This window comes from Sinocyclocheilus rhinocerous, unplaced genomic scaffold (genome assembly GCF_001515625.1).
Source record: "Sinocyclocheilus rhinocerous isolate Xijiao unplaced genomic scaffold, SAMN03320098_v1.1 scaffold231, whole genome shotgun sequence".
In the NCBI taxonomy this organism is placed as follows: domain Eukaryota; kingdom Metazoa; phylum Chordata; class Actinopteri; order Cypriniformes; family Cyprinidae; genus Sinocyclocheilus; species Sinocyclocheilus rhinocerous.
In genome coordinates, this window is record NW_015640454.1 from 725,482 (window position 1) to 744,098 (window position 18,617).

Here is an 18,617-nt window from a genome sequence, read left to right on the forward strand (position 1 = left end):
TGGATAATTTCGATGAACTTGATGAACCTGTGATATCTTCTTCAGGGCGAAAAAGGAAAATAAAAGCTGAAACGTTTTCACAGAACCTTGCAAAAGCAGCACGTTACAATGGTGAGGGAAAAGCTCTGTATTGCGTGTATAATCACATCCATAGTTTATGATCACAACAACAACAACAACGTTTGTCAGGCATCTACATTGTCATCTGAGGAGATTATAAAGATTAAACAAGTGTTTTTTTAAACTCTAAAACATGAAATCTGCTTTTGCCAAAAAAACGACTGTTGGAGTTATCTGCTTTTGCTATAAAACAAACTTTTAATATGTAAAAAAAAACATACTTTCAATGAACTTTAATTTCGTAAATTACCTGTATTTGTTTAAGTTATTATTACTTAATCAAAACAACCCAACTGCAGTTTGATTGATATTACTTGGAATGCGCAATAAAAAAAAACGTGATTTCTGAAAAAAAATCAATAAAAATGGAGTTATCGGTTTTTGCAAATTAACTTTTATGTTGTAAGCAGCACAGCTTAAAGAATATATATTTTTCAAATGAGAAAAATATTTAGTTTAAACCTTTAAATGCCAAAATATTTAAAAATGTACTTCAAGAGTCAGGAAAATACATTTTCAAATTTAAAATACTTTTTTGGGTAAATGCTAAATGTTTTTTTTTATTTTTTATAAATAAATATGTTTATACAATATAAATATATTTAGACTGAAAATATATTAAACATGGCCAAAAATAAGTAAGAAAATAATACTTAGCAAAAATCTATATTAATTAGTGTAAATATATTTTACATTTATGTTAGCATTTTTATTTTTGTATTTTGCATTACATTAAAAATACACCTGCGTATATTTATTTTTTGTCATATGGGTTGCCTCACCAGAGCCTTGATTTTTGCTTTTTTTAAAGAAAGAAAACAGCGGACGAATTGCAGATGTTTTTTGTGGTATTCAACATTGTCACAAATGCTGCCGACTGAGTTTAACTTGTATTGAACCCAGAACATTCCTTTAAATGTGACTGTACTGTAATATTTTAGCATGATGAATGTGACTGATATGCTCGTTTGTTGTTCTTGGAACAACATTCCTATCAAAGAAATCATAAGCCAAACCCTAACCTACATTAAAAAATCATGAGGGATACGACATAAAATCATCTTGCTCAAGCCCTTAACCCGGGCTTTAATCCCTCAAATCTGATTGGTGGATAGAAATCTTGTTTCAAGACCAACAAGAAGTGGCTCTACCTGATGGGCCGTAATGGTCCCGGATGCAGTAAAGACACTTCCACGTTCTCCTCGACTGGGGGTGTGAGAGGTGGAGGAGGCGGGAAGTCCCGTATAATCTCCGTCTCTCTGATGGGCAGTGGTGCCGGTGGTGGTGGAGGAGGAGATGGTGGCGGAGGTGCTAAAAACACTTCATCATCATCTTGCGACACAGCTATACTCTGAACATCTTGAAGGTTAGATTCTGAGATCCGAAGAGAAAGAAGAGGCTTTGTTGGGGAAACCAGGCTCTTGGGAAGGATTTGCAGCCTTGAATCAAGTTGTGGGCCCGTGACCTCTGGGTGTGGAGGTGACTGAGTGGCCACCGGACACGGGAAGTCCTTCAGAGTGTCTTCAGAAGTGCTGGTGTCGCTGGAGTTTTGCCGCACCATTCCCGGTGCTCCGGACGGACTTTGTGGACCAGTTTCGGGAAATGCAATAGAATCCAGGTTGGGCTGACACAGTCTGTCTCCGTTATGCCAGTCAAGGCTGGCGGCAGTGCCTGGAGAGGTGAAAGGGCAAGGGAGTCCCACAGACGCAGCCAGACCAGAAGCACTCTGCGCTCTCGGCCGGTCTGAATGTCTCTGACGCTCGCGCCTCAACACAGGTGCGTCTTGCTGGACAAGACCCAGGTTTAGCTGGTAACTCCTCTCCGTACGTGCTGAACATGATGGCTGTTTCTGTCCTGTGTTCGCCAACACCCTATTAAAACATGCATATGAAATGAGAAAGTACCATGATTATGTTGTGCTTGTCAGGTTTCCAATACCCGTCATTTTTAAAGTAAATGAAACGCAAATCATTTATTCTTCAATGTCTGGTGGGAATTCGTGCATGGCTCAAAACAAACTCAAAAATAGCTGCAGCGGGACTGTCACTGCCACTGACCAATTAAGGGTTGGTCCTTAATTTAAGACCTTTTATGGGTAAATATTTCCATAAAACTCGGTTTCAAATAGTTTTGAACTTGCAAAGAAATTCTTGCTCTTTAAAGGACTGATCTGCACAATTCTTCTTAAAAAATGTTACTAATGCTAATTTGTCTTAAATTGAAGCCTATAGACCAATTACCGGTTTGTAAACATTCAGGATGCGCGCGCATCATGGTTGCAGAAAACCCGGGAGAGATAGCCTTTACAGCTAGAGAATTTCACGGATACGGTACAAAACCTCTAAATTGGTCTATAGAATACAAATATGTGACCCTGGACCACAAAACCAGCCTTAAGTCGCTGGGGGTATATTTGTAGCCATAGCCAAAAATACATTGTATGGGTCAAAATTATTGATTTTTCTTTTATGCCAAAAATCATTAGGATATTAAGTAAAGATCATGTTCCATGAAGATATTTTGTCAATTTCCTACTCTAAATATATAAAAAATTTATTTTTGATTAGTAATATGCATTGCTAAGAACTTCATTTATAGATCATGCAATGATAAAATATTTAGATATATAATTGTTTTAGTATGTGAATTCTGTGCGAACATATCTACACATGTTGTATATAGGACTCAAAAGGATTTATTTGTAAGACAATGGAAGTGAATGTTTCTTAATGTATACACAACCTGTTTTCAGAGGATTCCTTGGAGGAAACTCTCAACAGCTGAAGGTCTCTGACCAAGAAGTCCTAGACAAAAAGAGAACAAAAGAACCAATAATATTTAATTTGAGCAGGTGACATATTGTAGCACTTTCTGGTAGAAGTGGCAACAAAAAAGTAGTAAAGTTTCATATACCAGGAACAGGAAGTTAATCATTATTTCATGGTTACCTCAAGTTTAGAGAATGTTGGTATTTTGATGTTAATTTTAAACTCAAGCGCATGCCATGACTACTGATAAACTAAGATCTGTTAATAAAAAAGAGGCACAGCATGACAACATCCTCATAGCTGAACTATGTCGTATTCAATTAGTATGACTGTGACCTTAATGGTGGTGTGCTTGGTTTAGATCATTTTTTTCATGGCCAGAATGTTTAAGTTTATGTAAAGCCATTTTATCTATTTTATTTTATATTTTATCTACCGCTTGAACCATTTCTAATTTTGGATTGCTGGATTAGTCTGGGATTTCACAGGATAATTGCGCGTCTACTGTACATGGTCATCACCATACCAGAACCATTATCGTTTACATAAAGGATAATTATTCTCCTAGATAAATGGCCTTCTTAACCATTCCAAATATTTCAAACCATGACGGGTCGTCCATTATCTCCAACTCCTCCTCTCTGGCACAGAAGGAGTGCAGTTATCTGTTGCACATCTGTCAGATCTCTGACTAAAGCCCAGGCTCTGTGGCACCAAACAGGAAGTGAGGAGCACTGGCCTCTTCCTGTGGAGCACCAGGAGTGGGTACAAAAATGATTATCTGCCCCCGTCTAGGAAAGGGACTGCTCCTTTGCCCTATAGCGTAAAGTACCATAATTGGCTGAATACTTATGCACTGATTATCACTGAACACCAGCTTGACTGTTCACCCAAAATTAAAATGCTATAAATTACTCACCCTCTTGTCATTCCAAAGACTTTATTTCGTCTGTGGAATATAAAAACAGACATTTTGAAGAATGTTTCAAACTGTTTTTGTCCATACAATGAGCTTAAGTCGATGGCGCCAAAAACAAGGTCCATTTGGACCCCATTGACTCTTATTGTATGGACAACATTCTTCAATGTATCCTCATTTGTGTTCCACAGAAAAAATAATAAGTCACACAAGTTTGGAATGACATGAGGATGAGCAAATGATGACCATTTTCATTTTTACAAACTAGGAAGAAAAATTTGTATAGTTTGCTTGTGACCGGGTGTGGGAATGCCGCTTATTCTGAGAAGAACGGATTCTCTTCAGTTCTGAGAGTTTTTCATTAGCTTTCTAGTTAGGGAAACTCAGAGTGAGTAATTGGTTTAAACTATTCAATAAGAGGGTTAAAATAAGCAAATTTACTCTGCCATGAACATTACTGTTTAACTTTGTGTGGTATGAAGTCACGTCACTTCAATGATCTAACCAATGACAGTCAAATTCACCCAGCTTGTTTGCCACCTAATAAATGATTGTTACCTGACTAAAGTTCTCCACTGGAGATGACTTGGAGCGGAAGTGCTGAGGAACGGGACGTTCTTCACTACGGTCCAGCAAATCCTCAGCTGAAGCTGACCTCCCTGAGCTTCTGGCAGAGGTGGCTCTCTCAAAAGCGGCTTTCAAGTGCTGTGGAAGGTTATGTCTGGTCAGGACTGGGCCTGATTTGTGCGATTCAGGATTTGTGCCTTGTGACTGCTGGCCAAAAACCTCAGGCTGTGTGTGGTTTGGGCTGCCCCTAGGGGGGTAAAAGGGGCTTTGCATTCCTACTGGAAGGGTGGAGGCTTTACGTATACCACCAGTGAGGCCATCGTATGCTGGCTCTTGCAAAGAGCACATACTTAGGGTGGAGATTAGGTTTCGCAAGTCAGCAGAAGAGGAAGAAGCAGACTGTAGATAAGCGCTATGTGGGCGATTTGAATGTCCGTCTACTCTTCTACCTGTTTTGCGCTCCATATACTCAACAAGTGCATCTTGTTGCATTTGCTTCAAATCAGGCCTGTAGGAGAAAAATCTAGGGTCAGCGTTACGATTCGCCACCTGCTCGAACATCCTGCGTCTGTCCGCAACACTCATCTCACTAGACAGAAACTGCTGTTGAACCTTCCTGTCAGCCTGATTGGTTTCCTGAGTCAACACTCCAACTTCATGCATGTTTTCAGGCTCAGAATACGATCGTTTCTTTTGCACCATTGTGAATCGTTTGCGTCCACAGATCCGCATAACTGGGGGTCCAACAGCTGGGACACTGGGGAGCTCAGGAGGAGGGGCTCTGCTTGGTGCTTCAACAGGAACAACATGGCGTTCCTTTGGAGTGTGTGGGGATGTTGTAGCTGGTGTGGGACTTGTACTGGTTCCTTTTCGTTCTAGAGACATGTGTTTAGCTGGCACTGGTGGAGGGTTAACACTAAGGTCACGTCTTCTGAAGGAAGTTGACCTCAGAACTTTAGACTGGGCATCTTTAATGCTGTCTCTATATGCTCTGTTAAAAGATGTGTCTTGGATGGTGCCCAAGATGTCATGAATGTCACCTTTCCCATGGATGTCTTTTCCATTCCCCTCACCAAGCTGAAAGGTGCTCTTACTTCTTTGAAGACAGGTCTTGTGGGTAACGACAGGCTCTTGTTGCTGGCGATGTTGGACATGATCACTACTTCCACGTCTTGTTAGGAAATCCTGATGCACATCCATGTGTCCATCATAACTTGCCATGCTAGAAGCACTTTGAGTTCTCCCATGAGGGACCGAGCTGTTGCTGCTCTCCAACATGTTGCGCACATCCTCTACACCAGAGAAGGAGCTCTTGGCACTGGAAGGTCTTGGCATTTGGCTCGGACGAGCCGTAGAACCATGGTGGGAGAGGCTGCACTGACTGCGAGGTTTGCCTTGCTGTCTCTCAAAATGACTTACTTTCTCCAGCACGGACATGCTACGCTCACTTTGGAAACTAGTTGTACTCTCGGGACTGGCACATCGTTGAACCTCAGCAAGTGCATTCTCCAGTCTGGTTAGGGGATGATCCAGGTCTTGCGCTTTCTGCTGGAGAGCACTAGAGTCACTGTAGTACCTTGAAGGTTTGACTATGTGGTCACTTCCTTGAGTTTGAATGAAGTTTCCTCTGTATGTTTGAGCAACTTGTCCCTGTGAAATTTTCCCAGTGTATCCTGGGTCTGGATGGATGCTTTGCTCGTTGCATTTATTTAGTTCTTCATCTTGAGGTGGCCTGTACTTGTCGTAATCCTCCATACCAAGTGAGAACCTTGGTCTCTCTCCTCTTGGTTGCACCGGGGTGTAAGGGTCCCTCCTCTCCTGAGGTACATATGGTGTTTGTGACTTCTGCATTTGTGGTTGCAATTGAGGCCGATAAAAACCAGGTTTGACTTGAGTGTCATCTTGCACTCTATCGGAGAGCTTTGGTTGTGGCGAAACATGGGTTTGGACAGGATTTGAGCTAGGAGCATTGCTTTGGTATCCATTTTCAATGGTCACCCTGTCCTCTTTCACTGGTCCACCTAAGTGGTCACAGTGATGGTTGTGCTTGCTCTCCTTGGCCAGTGCTGGGTAGACACTATCAGAGCTAGGGTTGCTGGTTGGAATTTGTGCAAAATGAGGCTCAGGAGGTGGAACAGGGTAGATGCCAGTGGGTAACATGAGCTGACCGGGTTGTGCGGCCTGAGGAAAACCCTGTTTGGGTTTGGTAGTGGGGCTACTTTCGGGGCTCTTTTCTATGACTGTGTGCAACTGACCTTCAGCCCCAAACGAGGACTTTCCTGTTGCCACAGAACCACTTGAGTGATGCCAGGAACCCTTGTGAAGTGCCCGCTGTGACCGAGCATGTTCAAGACTCGACCAAGAGTTGGGACGCTCATGATTGCGAAATGCTGCATAGCTGTCACTGCGTAATGGAGGTGCTGGCACCCCCTTTAGGTTCTCATAGGAATGCCGGTTGTGTGCTGGATTCCAGACTGGCCCAACACTGTGGCGTTGTGAGCTGGAGGTGCTTCCACTACTCCCACTGCTTCCACTACTACTGCTGCCACGGTGACAGATCTGGCCTGAGACATTCCCACTTCTAGACTGTGCTCTGCTGTCACTGGATCTCATAATGGCTGCAGAGCTGATCTCATGCTCTTCAGACACACCCTGTTGGGGGTCATACACAGTGCGTATGTAGCGTATATCAGCTTGCTGCACCCCTTCTCTCTGTGGAACGTTCTCCATGGAATATGACCTCTCTTTGTTAAACGATGGTGCCGCCGCAAGGTACTCTGGGATACTGGAGCTGGTCGAGAAGGAACTGTATGCAGAATCCCGCTTGCTGTGCAGATGATCAATGCTGCTGGAGGATTTGGATGATGATAGTTGATAGCAGGAGCTGTAGGCTGGGTGAGTGTGGTCTAGGCTCTCCATGCTGCCCCGGGAACTGTACTGATCTGGGCTCTTCCTAAGGAATCCTGACTCAAATCCTGATAGGTCTGTGCTTGAGGCACTGTAGAAAAAAAACAAGAGACACATGAGTAACATATTATTAACTGTATATACTGATTCAAGTTATTTAGGGTTATTAGATTAAAAGGAAAACATCAATGACCCAAAATAACTTAGGTCAACAGTTTAACTAAAAATTCTATTAAATTAATTGTGGTATATTGAGATAGGAGGACAATGCACAAAACAACATGCAATGAAATAGTAGTCTCATTATTTTACTGGGATGGGGAAAAAGAGAAGAACAGACTTAAGAGCAATCATTTTTACTGGGATAATATAACTGCAGATCGAGATGCTTTTCTGGTTGTCAGTCTGAGCTAAATTAGTAGCAGTTACAGACTTGGATAGACATCAAAGACATTGATTTACTGCTTCTTATGAAATAAGAATGAGCTCCTAGCCACAATTTGAGTTTTTTTCTATCCCTGTGACTCAATTCTTCACTAGAAAGAACAAAGATTAGATTACACCTGATAAGAATAACTGTCACAATGCACTTATTGATGTCTGGACTGTTTACAACATATCTGGTGTTGATTACACTGTAATATCCATAAAGTTCTAGTGAATTTGCATTGAGATTTCCTTTCCTCATACTTCCTCTTCTCTCTTCCCTGGCCTAATGATAATGTGACAAATCTACACCATTAGATCTGTTACCAAACTCATTGACTGTGGGAAACGGCTACGTAAAGGTTGGAATCATGGCAATAAGTTTTTGAATGTGTGTTGGACAGTGATGCACTGGGTCTGCTGAGACGACTGCCCTTTTATGGGTATGTGATTGCTGGACTCTGAAAGCTGGCATCAGACTGCTGGTATTTCTACTGGCATAATTAACATGATGTCACTGACCCATTGTCAACAGCTCTGCAGTTACCCCTCTAAGAACTAGATCAACCAATCACAGGTCAGTCCATCAAACAATGACCACCGGGTCTCAGAAAGTGGAATGCTATTGGTGTCGCCCACGGTGACCATTGCCATGGGAACCTTCGGAGGGTTGTTGAGGGAGTGTCATCCCAAAGAATGTTTTTTTTTTTCATTAGAACGTGCGTCAATGCTTTGCCCTCTGGTCCTCTTCAAACACTCAAAATGTTTTTCTTTCAGTGTCATCATTGATGGCCCTTGAACGTTCTGGTCTAAATACAGTGATAATGACAGAGATAACAAGCGCACAAGGTTTTTGAATGTTTGGGGGAAGTATGCGGCAACTAAACAAATTATGTCCATGATCATACACAAAAGGAAACTACCAACAGAAAGACAATACAGCCACTTCTGACCAAAATAATCAACATTCATGTCTACTAACAGTCATACTAATGGACTTTTTAAAGGGGTCCTATTATGCTTTTTCACTTTTTTAATTTTAGTCAGTGTGTAGTGTGTGTATGTTTGGGCATAAAAAAAGATCTACAAAGTTACAAATCTTAAAGTCCACTTCAAAGGGAGATATTTCGTTTTTAAAAAATCCTTTTCAAGAACTACAACGAAATCAAGTTTTCGCCATGTCAGTCCATATCCGTGCGTGCAAAGGTTCTGCACAATCCTCTTGTTCAATATTCTTGGGGTCTGAATCCGGCTCAAATTGATATGGCAACATTGATGCCATTCTTAACCGGAGCAGACGGAACTTGCTGCTTTGGCAAGGGGCGGGGCAGTAGGACCCCTTTAAGCCATTGGTTTATGAATATGCACCCACATGCCACTACATCGTCAATAATTTAAAATATTTTAGTGTGTGTATATGGCATGCTGGATAACATATTCATGTATCAAGAGGTTGCAACTTACAGGAAATACCTCATGAAGTCAAATCAGGTGCTGCAACCCAAACTAAGGACATATAACATTCTCTCTCTCTGAATAAATGTCGTCAATGTTAGTGGATTATTGCTAAGCTGACTTGGCAGATCCTTCAGTTGCACTGCTGGGAACTGTACAAAATTTCATCTTCACGATTGTATCTCAGTCACGATCAAATCTCACATGCTAGCCTTGTGAAATATAGAGAAAGAATGGATGAAGAAAGACAGAGTGTTATATTGTTTGCTCTTAAACAGAGGCACTAGACTGCAGGTGTGTTTGTGTTCGAGTTGCACTGACCTGGAGTGGTAGCTCTGGTGCCAGGGGGCTCCCACACCACCCTGGGTGACTTGCATCATGCTGTCTGAGTCCTGAGGGACCTCACCCAGCTTCGTAGAATGCCAGGAATGAGGTCGAGATCCAGGCTCACTCCGTCTGGGAAAGAGAGATTTAAAGGAACATAAAAATCGATGCCTTTCTTTTGCAGAATACAACTCAAACACAGAGTTAAACACAAATACAGTGAATATGCTTTCACAAAAAAATAAAATATAATACCAAAACCAAAGTCAGAAAAAGTTTAGTGAGAAGTCAAAGTAGTTTAATGTAAACTTAAAGCATGCATTGTCTTGTGTAGTCAAGGCCACCGAGGATCAAAACATCCCTGAAGAATGTGGCACTGCCTTATAACCAGCATCTCACTGTGTAAACATCAGTACATAGATACTTCCTAATGTAGTCACTGACAGATTGAACATTTATATATTATAAATATTTATTCCTAAGAATGAGAAATACAATTCTGGGAAGCTGGAAGTAGATTTCTATTTCATTTTTTTTGGCACAGGTTGCTGAAGTGTGTTTTCGAAACATGGCAAGAATGTTGGCATTGTTTAAAACAAAAACATTTTTGGTTTCAAACGGCGTGGAACATAATGAATGTTTTTCATATAACGATCAGCAGACTGTCTGTACCTACTGCTGCTCCAGACATTCACACACACACACACACACACACACACACACACACACACACACACACGCACACACGCACACACAAATGCCAGTTTGTGCCCAACCAGTCTGCTGACTGAAGTGACCTACTAAGGTCTTTAATGATGGTTTGAGATCAGTAGTCAGAAAGACAAAGCTCCACCTGGGCAATTTATATTAGCTCGGATGTGTCAACTATGTTTAAACCCTGTAAATGTCAAAAAGCTTCAATAAAAAAAAAAAGAAAAAAAAAAAAAGAAAGACAAAGCTAGTATGAGACTAAAGATCATGTTCAGTCAGCTGACTGGACAAGTGTAGCACATACCTCTATTAGTACTCTTCTAGAATTGCGCCATTTTATAACTTTGGGTTTGAATGAAGCATTAAAGTTCTAGGGCATGAGTATTGTAGTGCAAGCAGTGGGAAAGTGTTTAGGAAGTAGGGCTGCACGATTTGGGGAAAAATCGAATTGCGCTTTTTCTGATAAAAATTGTGATTGTGATTTGAAATGCTTTAAATGTTTAATGCAATTTAAAAAAATTTTTTTTTTAAAACTAAAATCAATATGACTTTAAAATATTATAATATTAATTAAATATAATAATTTATTATTATTAAATTAGCATATTAAACAAAATAAATATTACAAATATATCACAAAAATATAGTTATTCTTTGTTTTAGGATCCTAATGCTTAAAATGCATTTTTTTTTAAAGCTCCAGGTTTGCTGTGCTTGTTTATAGGGCTCACAATTAGGCCAAACATTTTGTGATTTATATATTAACATGACTATAATAATAATAATATAAAATAAGAAATATTACAACTGTAATATACCACTGTAAAATAAAAAAGACAGTATGTAGTATAGTAAAAACGATCGTTTTAAAAGCCCCAGGTTTGCTATGCTTGTTTGTAGGGCTGCAAAATTTGGCCAAACATTTTGTGATTATATATATTATATATCATTACGACGACAACAACAATAAACCAAAATATTAAACAAAATAAGAAACAGTACTATAAAATCACTATAAAATAAAAAACAATATTCTGTTTTTGTTTGAGGCGCTGCAATGTCCTCCACAAAGCTGCACCTACATGATTCAGACTGATCACATTTCTCAGGACAATGAAATGTCTTAGCCTCCACATAGATTGTTTCCTTAACAACCCACTCGCTTGAACTTTGACCCTGCTCTATGGAGACAGATCAGACACAGCATCTGCAAAACATCTGGCTTTTATGACATGTTGCTATGGAAGTGACTTTCTTGCTACTTTAACACACCCTCTTCCAAAGGGCCGCTCCTTCTGACCAGGCTAGGTTTGGACAAGATCTGTCATAATGACTCCCGCAAATAAAACATCTGCACTCAATGCTGAGCAAAGAACAGAAAACACGTCTGACCACCTTATGATGGTTCGAATTGCAGTTAGATCGGAAATTTTCTTGTAAACAGGAAACGCTGATCTAGAAGTAGATTCACAGGAACGCAGATATTTTATCTAGGGAGGATAATTATGTTGCATTTTTAAAAAAATACTTGCTGTGATGATTAATCATATCATATTCAGATTGTGGATTCATGCCCTGGATCGACAAGAAGTTATTACTTTGTTGTAATATGAAATACTTTAAGACAGGGTGATTATGGTTAAATAAAAGTAGAACTATTAAAACATTTTTGTAAATTGAAATAACATTTAAATATAAGAAAATTAAGTAAACTAATCAAATCAAATAAAAACACTTTGGAAAAACTTGTTAGAAATATTAGTAATGAACTGAAATAATTTTACGTTGAATCACAAAAATGAATAAACTGCAAATAAATAAAAACTAAAACTGAACTAAAAGTAAATTATACCTAAATAGTAATATATAAAATAAATAACACTATTACAAATGACTGAAGCACATAACAAAATTACTAAAAATTAAACTGAAAATCTACAGTAAATAATACAAAAAAAACACTGCTTTTAAAACGACTGTTAAATGACTACTAGAATTAGAATTACAAATTAAATTAGAATAAAAAATGAAATCCTATTCAGCGCCATGCAACATCGCATTTTACAAAATGTCTTCTTTTGTGTTCCACATAAGAAAGCAAGCCCTATGGGTTTGGGGTGAATTAATCATGACACAATTTTAATTTCCTTTAACTTTATAGGTTTATAAAGGTTTATAGAGCAAGTAGTGAACATAAAGCAGGTCAAACCCTTCCTCAAACCCAGTAGCATTCTAGTTAAAGCATTACCTGACCTGCAACCCATCATTCCCTTGCTATCCTCCCTTACCAAGCACTCAGCAGTTACCTTGCAGTCAGTCTCAGCACTTTAGAGATCAGACCCGTGGCCAGACCGTTGACGCTGGTCTCCGACGGCACCTTGCAAAGAGCCCCGTCCGATCTTCCCAGGTCTGATTTCTGCTTCCTCCGCAGCTTTTTGCGGTAAAATGCCCCGAGCAGTTCCATGCCGTCTTTAGCCGTCTTCTGATAAACTGAGAATAAAATGCGAGGCGGCTGGAAGGGTTGGTGGGGTGCAGTTTGACGACGTAAAGATCATTAAAACACGCAATTAAATGTCATTAAAAAGTCACGATAAGAACTAGAATAAACATCCTGCCCTCGCCAGCACTGGACAAACATATTTCAAAAACGAAGATAGGGAGGAAAAAGCTTCTTTCCTGAGATTCAATATTAGAGTTGTAAAGAAGGAGTTGGATATAAAAAACTGGGATAAATAGTAAAATAATGCAACACACAGACAGCTGGGAGAAAATGTGAACACATGATAGCATGCGTTCATAACATCAAACAAAGACTGGCCTTTGTGTGCATCTTCCTCTCTTCCTTTCTTTTTCTCCCTCTTCGTCATCATGATCATCCATGTGATCCCAGACAAGTCAACAAGCCTATCTGTGCCCAGAGGGCATTATGGGAACAGGAAGGCCGTAGTTTGGGTGTGTCACAGGGTTGCTTTCATGTGTCGCTGACAGCCGTCTCCGGGCCTGCAGGGAATATGGGCAGGTGTAATAGCACAGGTGTCTTCTTCACCTGTCTGCAGAATAAGGCCACTGGACGTGAGCGACGGGGTGACATATTGCTCAGTTTACCCTCAGACGGACCTGAGGTTTCTTCCACAAATACATCACAGACTAACGACACCCGAGTATAATAACTGCCGATTTCCGTGGCATCCCCTCGTTCCCAGGAGAGACGCTTCACGTCGCGCTCTCAAGGTAACCTGACTCTTAGGGACTCCAAAGGGTCTGACCCACAAAAAAACCCCAAAACCGTCTGTCTCGGGCCTTCTCGTCGCTCCCCGGCTGGGCCAGACTGCAGAGGGTGTGTCCCGCTGCAGAAACCTTATCTGATCCCTGGGAACATGGCTCGTCAACTACACTAATCTGTTTGATCTGAGAGGAAGCTGAAATTGGAGAATTGGATTAGGCGGGAACGGTGGGGTTCGAGAGGAGAATGGAGAGGCTCGCTAAATACTGTCTGTCTGAAGAGATGTCAGTTGGAAATAGATAGATATAGTTGTGATATAGGTATAGGAGGAAGTCGCAGGTTACATCCCAATTTGCATAATTCTATGCACTTAACGAACCTCAGTGGTGATGGGAAAGTATGTCATTTCTTTATGTAATAGGTATATACACTGCACAACTTCTTTTTTTTCTAAAGAAGTTTCCTATGCTCACAAAGACTGCATTTATTTGATCAAAAATACAGTAATATTGTGAAATATTACAATTTACTATTACATTTTCTATGTTAATATATTTTAAAATTAAGCTGAATTTTTAGTGTCACATGATCCTTCAGAAATCATTCAAATATGCTGACTGTTGTGCTGCATAATTTTTTTCCAAATTCTATGATGATTAGAAAGTTCAAAACAAGTAAAAAATATCTAAACATCCTTAAAACAAAGAAAATTACATAAGACAATAAGTTTTATTTTCAGAGAAATCAAACAAAATTTAGTGAGCTTCATGCTTTAATAAATAAATAAACAAAACAAACAAAAAAACTTAATTCAATGGCAAAATAAGTGCACGTGAATGGGTTAAATGCAGAGCACAAATTCCGCGTATGAATTTGCATTTGATTGAAAGAAAGAAAGAAAACAAACTTTGAGGACTTTGCCTCCTCATTTCAGATCACCTCCGCACACCACTGAGATATACATATATTTATTTGGAAAACAAGACAAGCAAATAATTACGCAAATATTATATAAACCCCCTGGGCACCACTGTTTTCAACTTCTTATGATTAAAGCAAAATTGGGATGCAACCTTACATCTGGATGGGATCTCATGACCATTGCAATCTAGGTGAAGCAACTGTCTTCAGCAGAGTTCTTTAAGCTGACATGGTTCATCGGACTGAGGCTATCCAGGGGGAGACGGGTTATGTTATTAATGCATGTCACTGTGGGATTATGGGAAATCCTACCTCTGAGTGTGCAAATAACATTGGAATGTTCACAATCAAGGAACACGGAGCAAAACACACATGACAGATGAACTGCGAGTGAACTAGATGTTATTAACGTCTTAAAAGAAGATTCTTCCAAGCAAGTGAAAGAGAAAGCTGGGAGAGAATTTAAGATGCCAGAGTTTTGAATCTTCATCCCCATGAATAGCTAAATGTATGTGTACAATAACACGTACACACATGGAAATAACTGCTCTAAAGTGTTGGGTGGGCCTATAACACCGTTGTCTTGGTTCAGTCTCTATTCATAGTTTTTTTACACACCAAACATCTCAAAATTGTCAAATCACTCAGTTTCTATGAAACTCTAATCAAAACTCCAATAGCTGCAGGAACTGACCATGTAAATGTAGAATTTTTTATTTCAGGTCTTGTGTAGCATTACGACATCCATGACCACATATTCGGAGCACAGACGTGAGTGGAGCACCCAAAACAAACCCTCAAAGTAGGGAATCTCACAAATCTGGCGGGTTTGAGGATGGAAACGAAACGTGGACAAAATCAAGTCACGTTCAGTATCTGTGTTTAGATGAGAAGGGCGGGAATACTGTGCATGCTATCTGTCAGTTTGTCTCACCGCGCCATCTGTCGGACCAATGCAAAATAAATTTCCTTTCTCATTTATGTATTTGAAATGACAGTATATTGTATGTAAAACTGTATATTATGATTAAATGTTCACATATACACACTACTGTTCAAAAGTTAAGGGGGGTCGTTTGTTTTTGAAAGAAGTCTCTTCTGCTCACCAAGACTGCATTTATTTGATCAAAAATACAGTAAAATCAGTAATATTGTGAAATAGTATTACAATTCAAAATAGCTATTTTCTATTTGAATGGATTGTAAAATGTAATTTATACCTGTAATGCAAAGCTGAATTTTCAGCATCATTACTCCAGTCTAGTGTCACATAATCCTTCAGAAATCATTCTAATGTGATGATTTGCTGCTAAAGAAATATTTCTTATTATTATCAATGTCAAAAACAGTTGCTTAATATTTTCTGTGGAAACATTATTTTCAAGATTCTTTGATGTATAGAAAGTTTGAAAGAACAGCATTTACGTGAAATAGAAATCTTCTTTAACATTATAAATGTCTTTACAGTCACTTTTGATCAATTTAATGCATCCTTGTGCTATAAAAGTATTCATTTCTTTAAAAAAAAATCTTCCAGACCCTAAACTTTTGAATGAAAGTGTATTTAAAAAAATGTGAATGATGCTTATATGAAAATTAGACATAAACTGCCTGATGCCAACTGGGTCCTGTTTTAATGTAAGTCCGTCTTTTAGCCTGCCATCACGTCCAAATTGAACTGCTCGACCTTTCCATTAAAGCCTTATTCGGATAAAAGTGAGATTAAGGATCGGGCCGTTACACTATTTACAGCTTCTGTACACAGAACTCCAGTTTTATTTACACACAGAAAGAGAGGAAGAGAAACAGACAGAAACTAGAAAAAAAGAAAAAGTTCATTTTGTCATGCGAGACAACAGCATAATCTTGCAGTTCTCCAAAAATCTCCTTAAAAACCCCATAAACAACTCAATACTAGTGGATTTAGAGTAAACAGAGACGGGATGCACCAACAGTCACCCCTGACGTGACCGACTGGGAACCATAAACCCAAATCCACTTCCTCATCACTTCCTCTTCCTGTAAGAGACAGATTCATTTCCTGTTTCAAAAATAAAAGCCAGATTCTGTTTCCTTAGAAACGCCTCTGATGAATAACCTCATGTGCGCAGATCAGGGATATTCTAGTTAACTAAAACTAAAACCATAAAAACATTTGTGTGACTTAAATAAAATAAAAAATAAACTTTAGCTGAAATAAAATGTATACTAAAATAACTAAAACTGAAATAAAAATGAATAAAAAACAAAAAAACTTATAAATAAAACTAACTAAAATTAAATTAAAAAATTTATTCAAACTATTAATAAAACTATAATAGTATCTCAATAATACTTAAACAACACAAAGATCACCAGCGGGTTGAGCTCTTCACACATGCACACCTGTTTCTGATGCGTAGTTTCACTCCTCCGCTGCATCTGCCGTCTCTGGAAGGACTGAGAGGACGCGGGTCAGAACAGCAAGGACCTGGACAACACTCTCTACAAACACAAACAAACGTTTAAAGGGTTATTTCACCCAAAAATGAAAATTAGGCTGCGTTTTACTCACCCCCGATGCATCCTAGGTGTATATGACTTTCTTCTTTCAGACGAATCCAGTCGGAGTTATATTAAAAATTGTCTTTGATCTTTCAAGCTCTATCGTTGCACTCAGCGGGTGTTGCATTGCTTCTGTCCAAAAGACGTGAAATAAAAAGCACCCTTCCATAAAAAAAAAAAGTGTCTCACACGGCTCCGGGGGGTGAACAAAGGCCTCCTGTAACGAATCGATGCGTTTTTGTAAGAAAAATATCCATATTCAAAACGTAATAATCACTTGAATCTAGCTTGCGCCAGCAGTTGTACATGGAAGCAGCTCCGGGAGCATGACGTATGAGGTCAGCGTTGCGCATGCGCCGGTGAGTCTCGTGAAAACCAACGTTGGTTTGTAAGATCAAGGGAAGCAAAGTTTCCTTACTTTAGCAAAGGAAAACAAGTCTCCTCTTGGCTTATATCGAAATCCTCCGACATTCTTCTTTACAAATCCTCGTTTTGTACTTCTAATTAGTGACCGTTGTTTTGTTTCGATCTCTCTGCGTGCGTCACTTCTGAGCGGCGCATGCGCAGCGCTGACCTCATACGTCATGCTCCCGGAGCTGCTTCCGTGTACAACTGCTGGCGCAAGCTAGATTCAAGTGATTATTACGTTTTGAATATGGATATTTTTCTTACAAAAACGCATGGATTCGCTACAGGAGGCCTTTGTTCACTCCCCGGAGCCGTGTGAGACACTTTTTTTTATGGAAGGGTGCTTTTTATTTCACGTCTTTTGGACAGAAGCAATGCAACACCCGCTGAGTGCAACGATAGAGCTTGAAAGATCAAAGACAATTTTTAATATAACTCCGACTGGATTCGTCTGAAAGAAGAAAGTCATATACACCTAGGATGCATCGGGGGTGAGTAAAACGCAACCTAATTTTCATTTTTGGGTGAACTAACCCTTTAAGCTAGACATGTACTCTTTATAAATCCCAGACAGTTAAAGCACTCATATCTTGGAAAACCAAACAGTTCTTTTCAAAATAAAACAAGGTTGATACATGATCAAATGTCTGTAACTAATCTAAACTTTCTGCTCTGTTCTCTCAGACCACTTAATAAAAACTGTAAGAACTTGTTCAGAGATTTTCATGGTTATGACTTCATCACAACCATGATCTCATTAAGTTAAAAACAACAAGTCAGTCGAGACGCCTGCATCATATGTGAATGCCTTCTAAAAAATGCATGTGATGGACATGACTAAACTGGCCTAATTAAACAGGGCTTGACTAGCTGATTGCAAAAATATGTAATTTTGCACATCCCTAGTCTAGACGGTATGAGTGCATTGGTTACTCTGTAAATGACACATGTCTGTTTGTCTTGAGATCATGTATTTTTGCAGAATCAATGTTAGTCACAGAGAGGACAGACTCCATTCAAATGCTGTGTTGTTGTGGCCGTATTTGACAAAGGAGGCACCACATGCTCACATGGATGTACACAGAGTATTTTTTATTAACCTAAAGGACAGGATACAATAAAGCCAAGTCTGTGCTGCATGCAATTTTAAAAATATATATGTATGTATCTGTGTATTTTATATATAATACACTTTTCATATATGTGACCCTGGACCACAAAACCAGTCTTAAGTCGTTGGGGGTATATTTGTAGCAATAGCCAAAAATACATTGTATGGGTCAAAATAATCGATTTTTCTTTTATGCCAAAAATCATTAGGATA

General features: G+C 39.3%; 1 protein-coding gene across 1 annotated transcript in view; it reads right to left on the reverse strand.

Annotated features, from left to right (window-relative positions):
- Positions 1-18,617, reverse strand: part of shroom3 (shroom family member 3) — a 60,054-nt gene that overhangs the window by 11,359 nt on the left and 30,078 nt on the right. The window contains exons 3-7 of the mRNA XM_016569039.1: positions 16,727-16,825; positions 9,484-9,618; positions 4,366-7,372; positions 2,863-2,924; positions 1,272-1,991 (exon numbers count right to left, since the gene is read on the reverse strand). Coding sequence (XP_016424525.1) covers positions 1,272-1,991; positions 2,863-2,924; positions 4,366-7,372; positions 9,484-9,618; positions 16,727-16,825 — 4,023 coding nt within the window. The remainder of the gene's footprint in view (positions 1-1,271; positions 1,992-2,862; positions 2,925-4,365; positions 7,373-9,483; positions 9,619-16,726; positions 16,826-18,617) is intronic.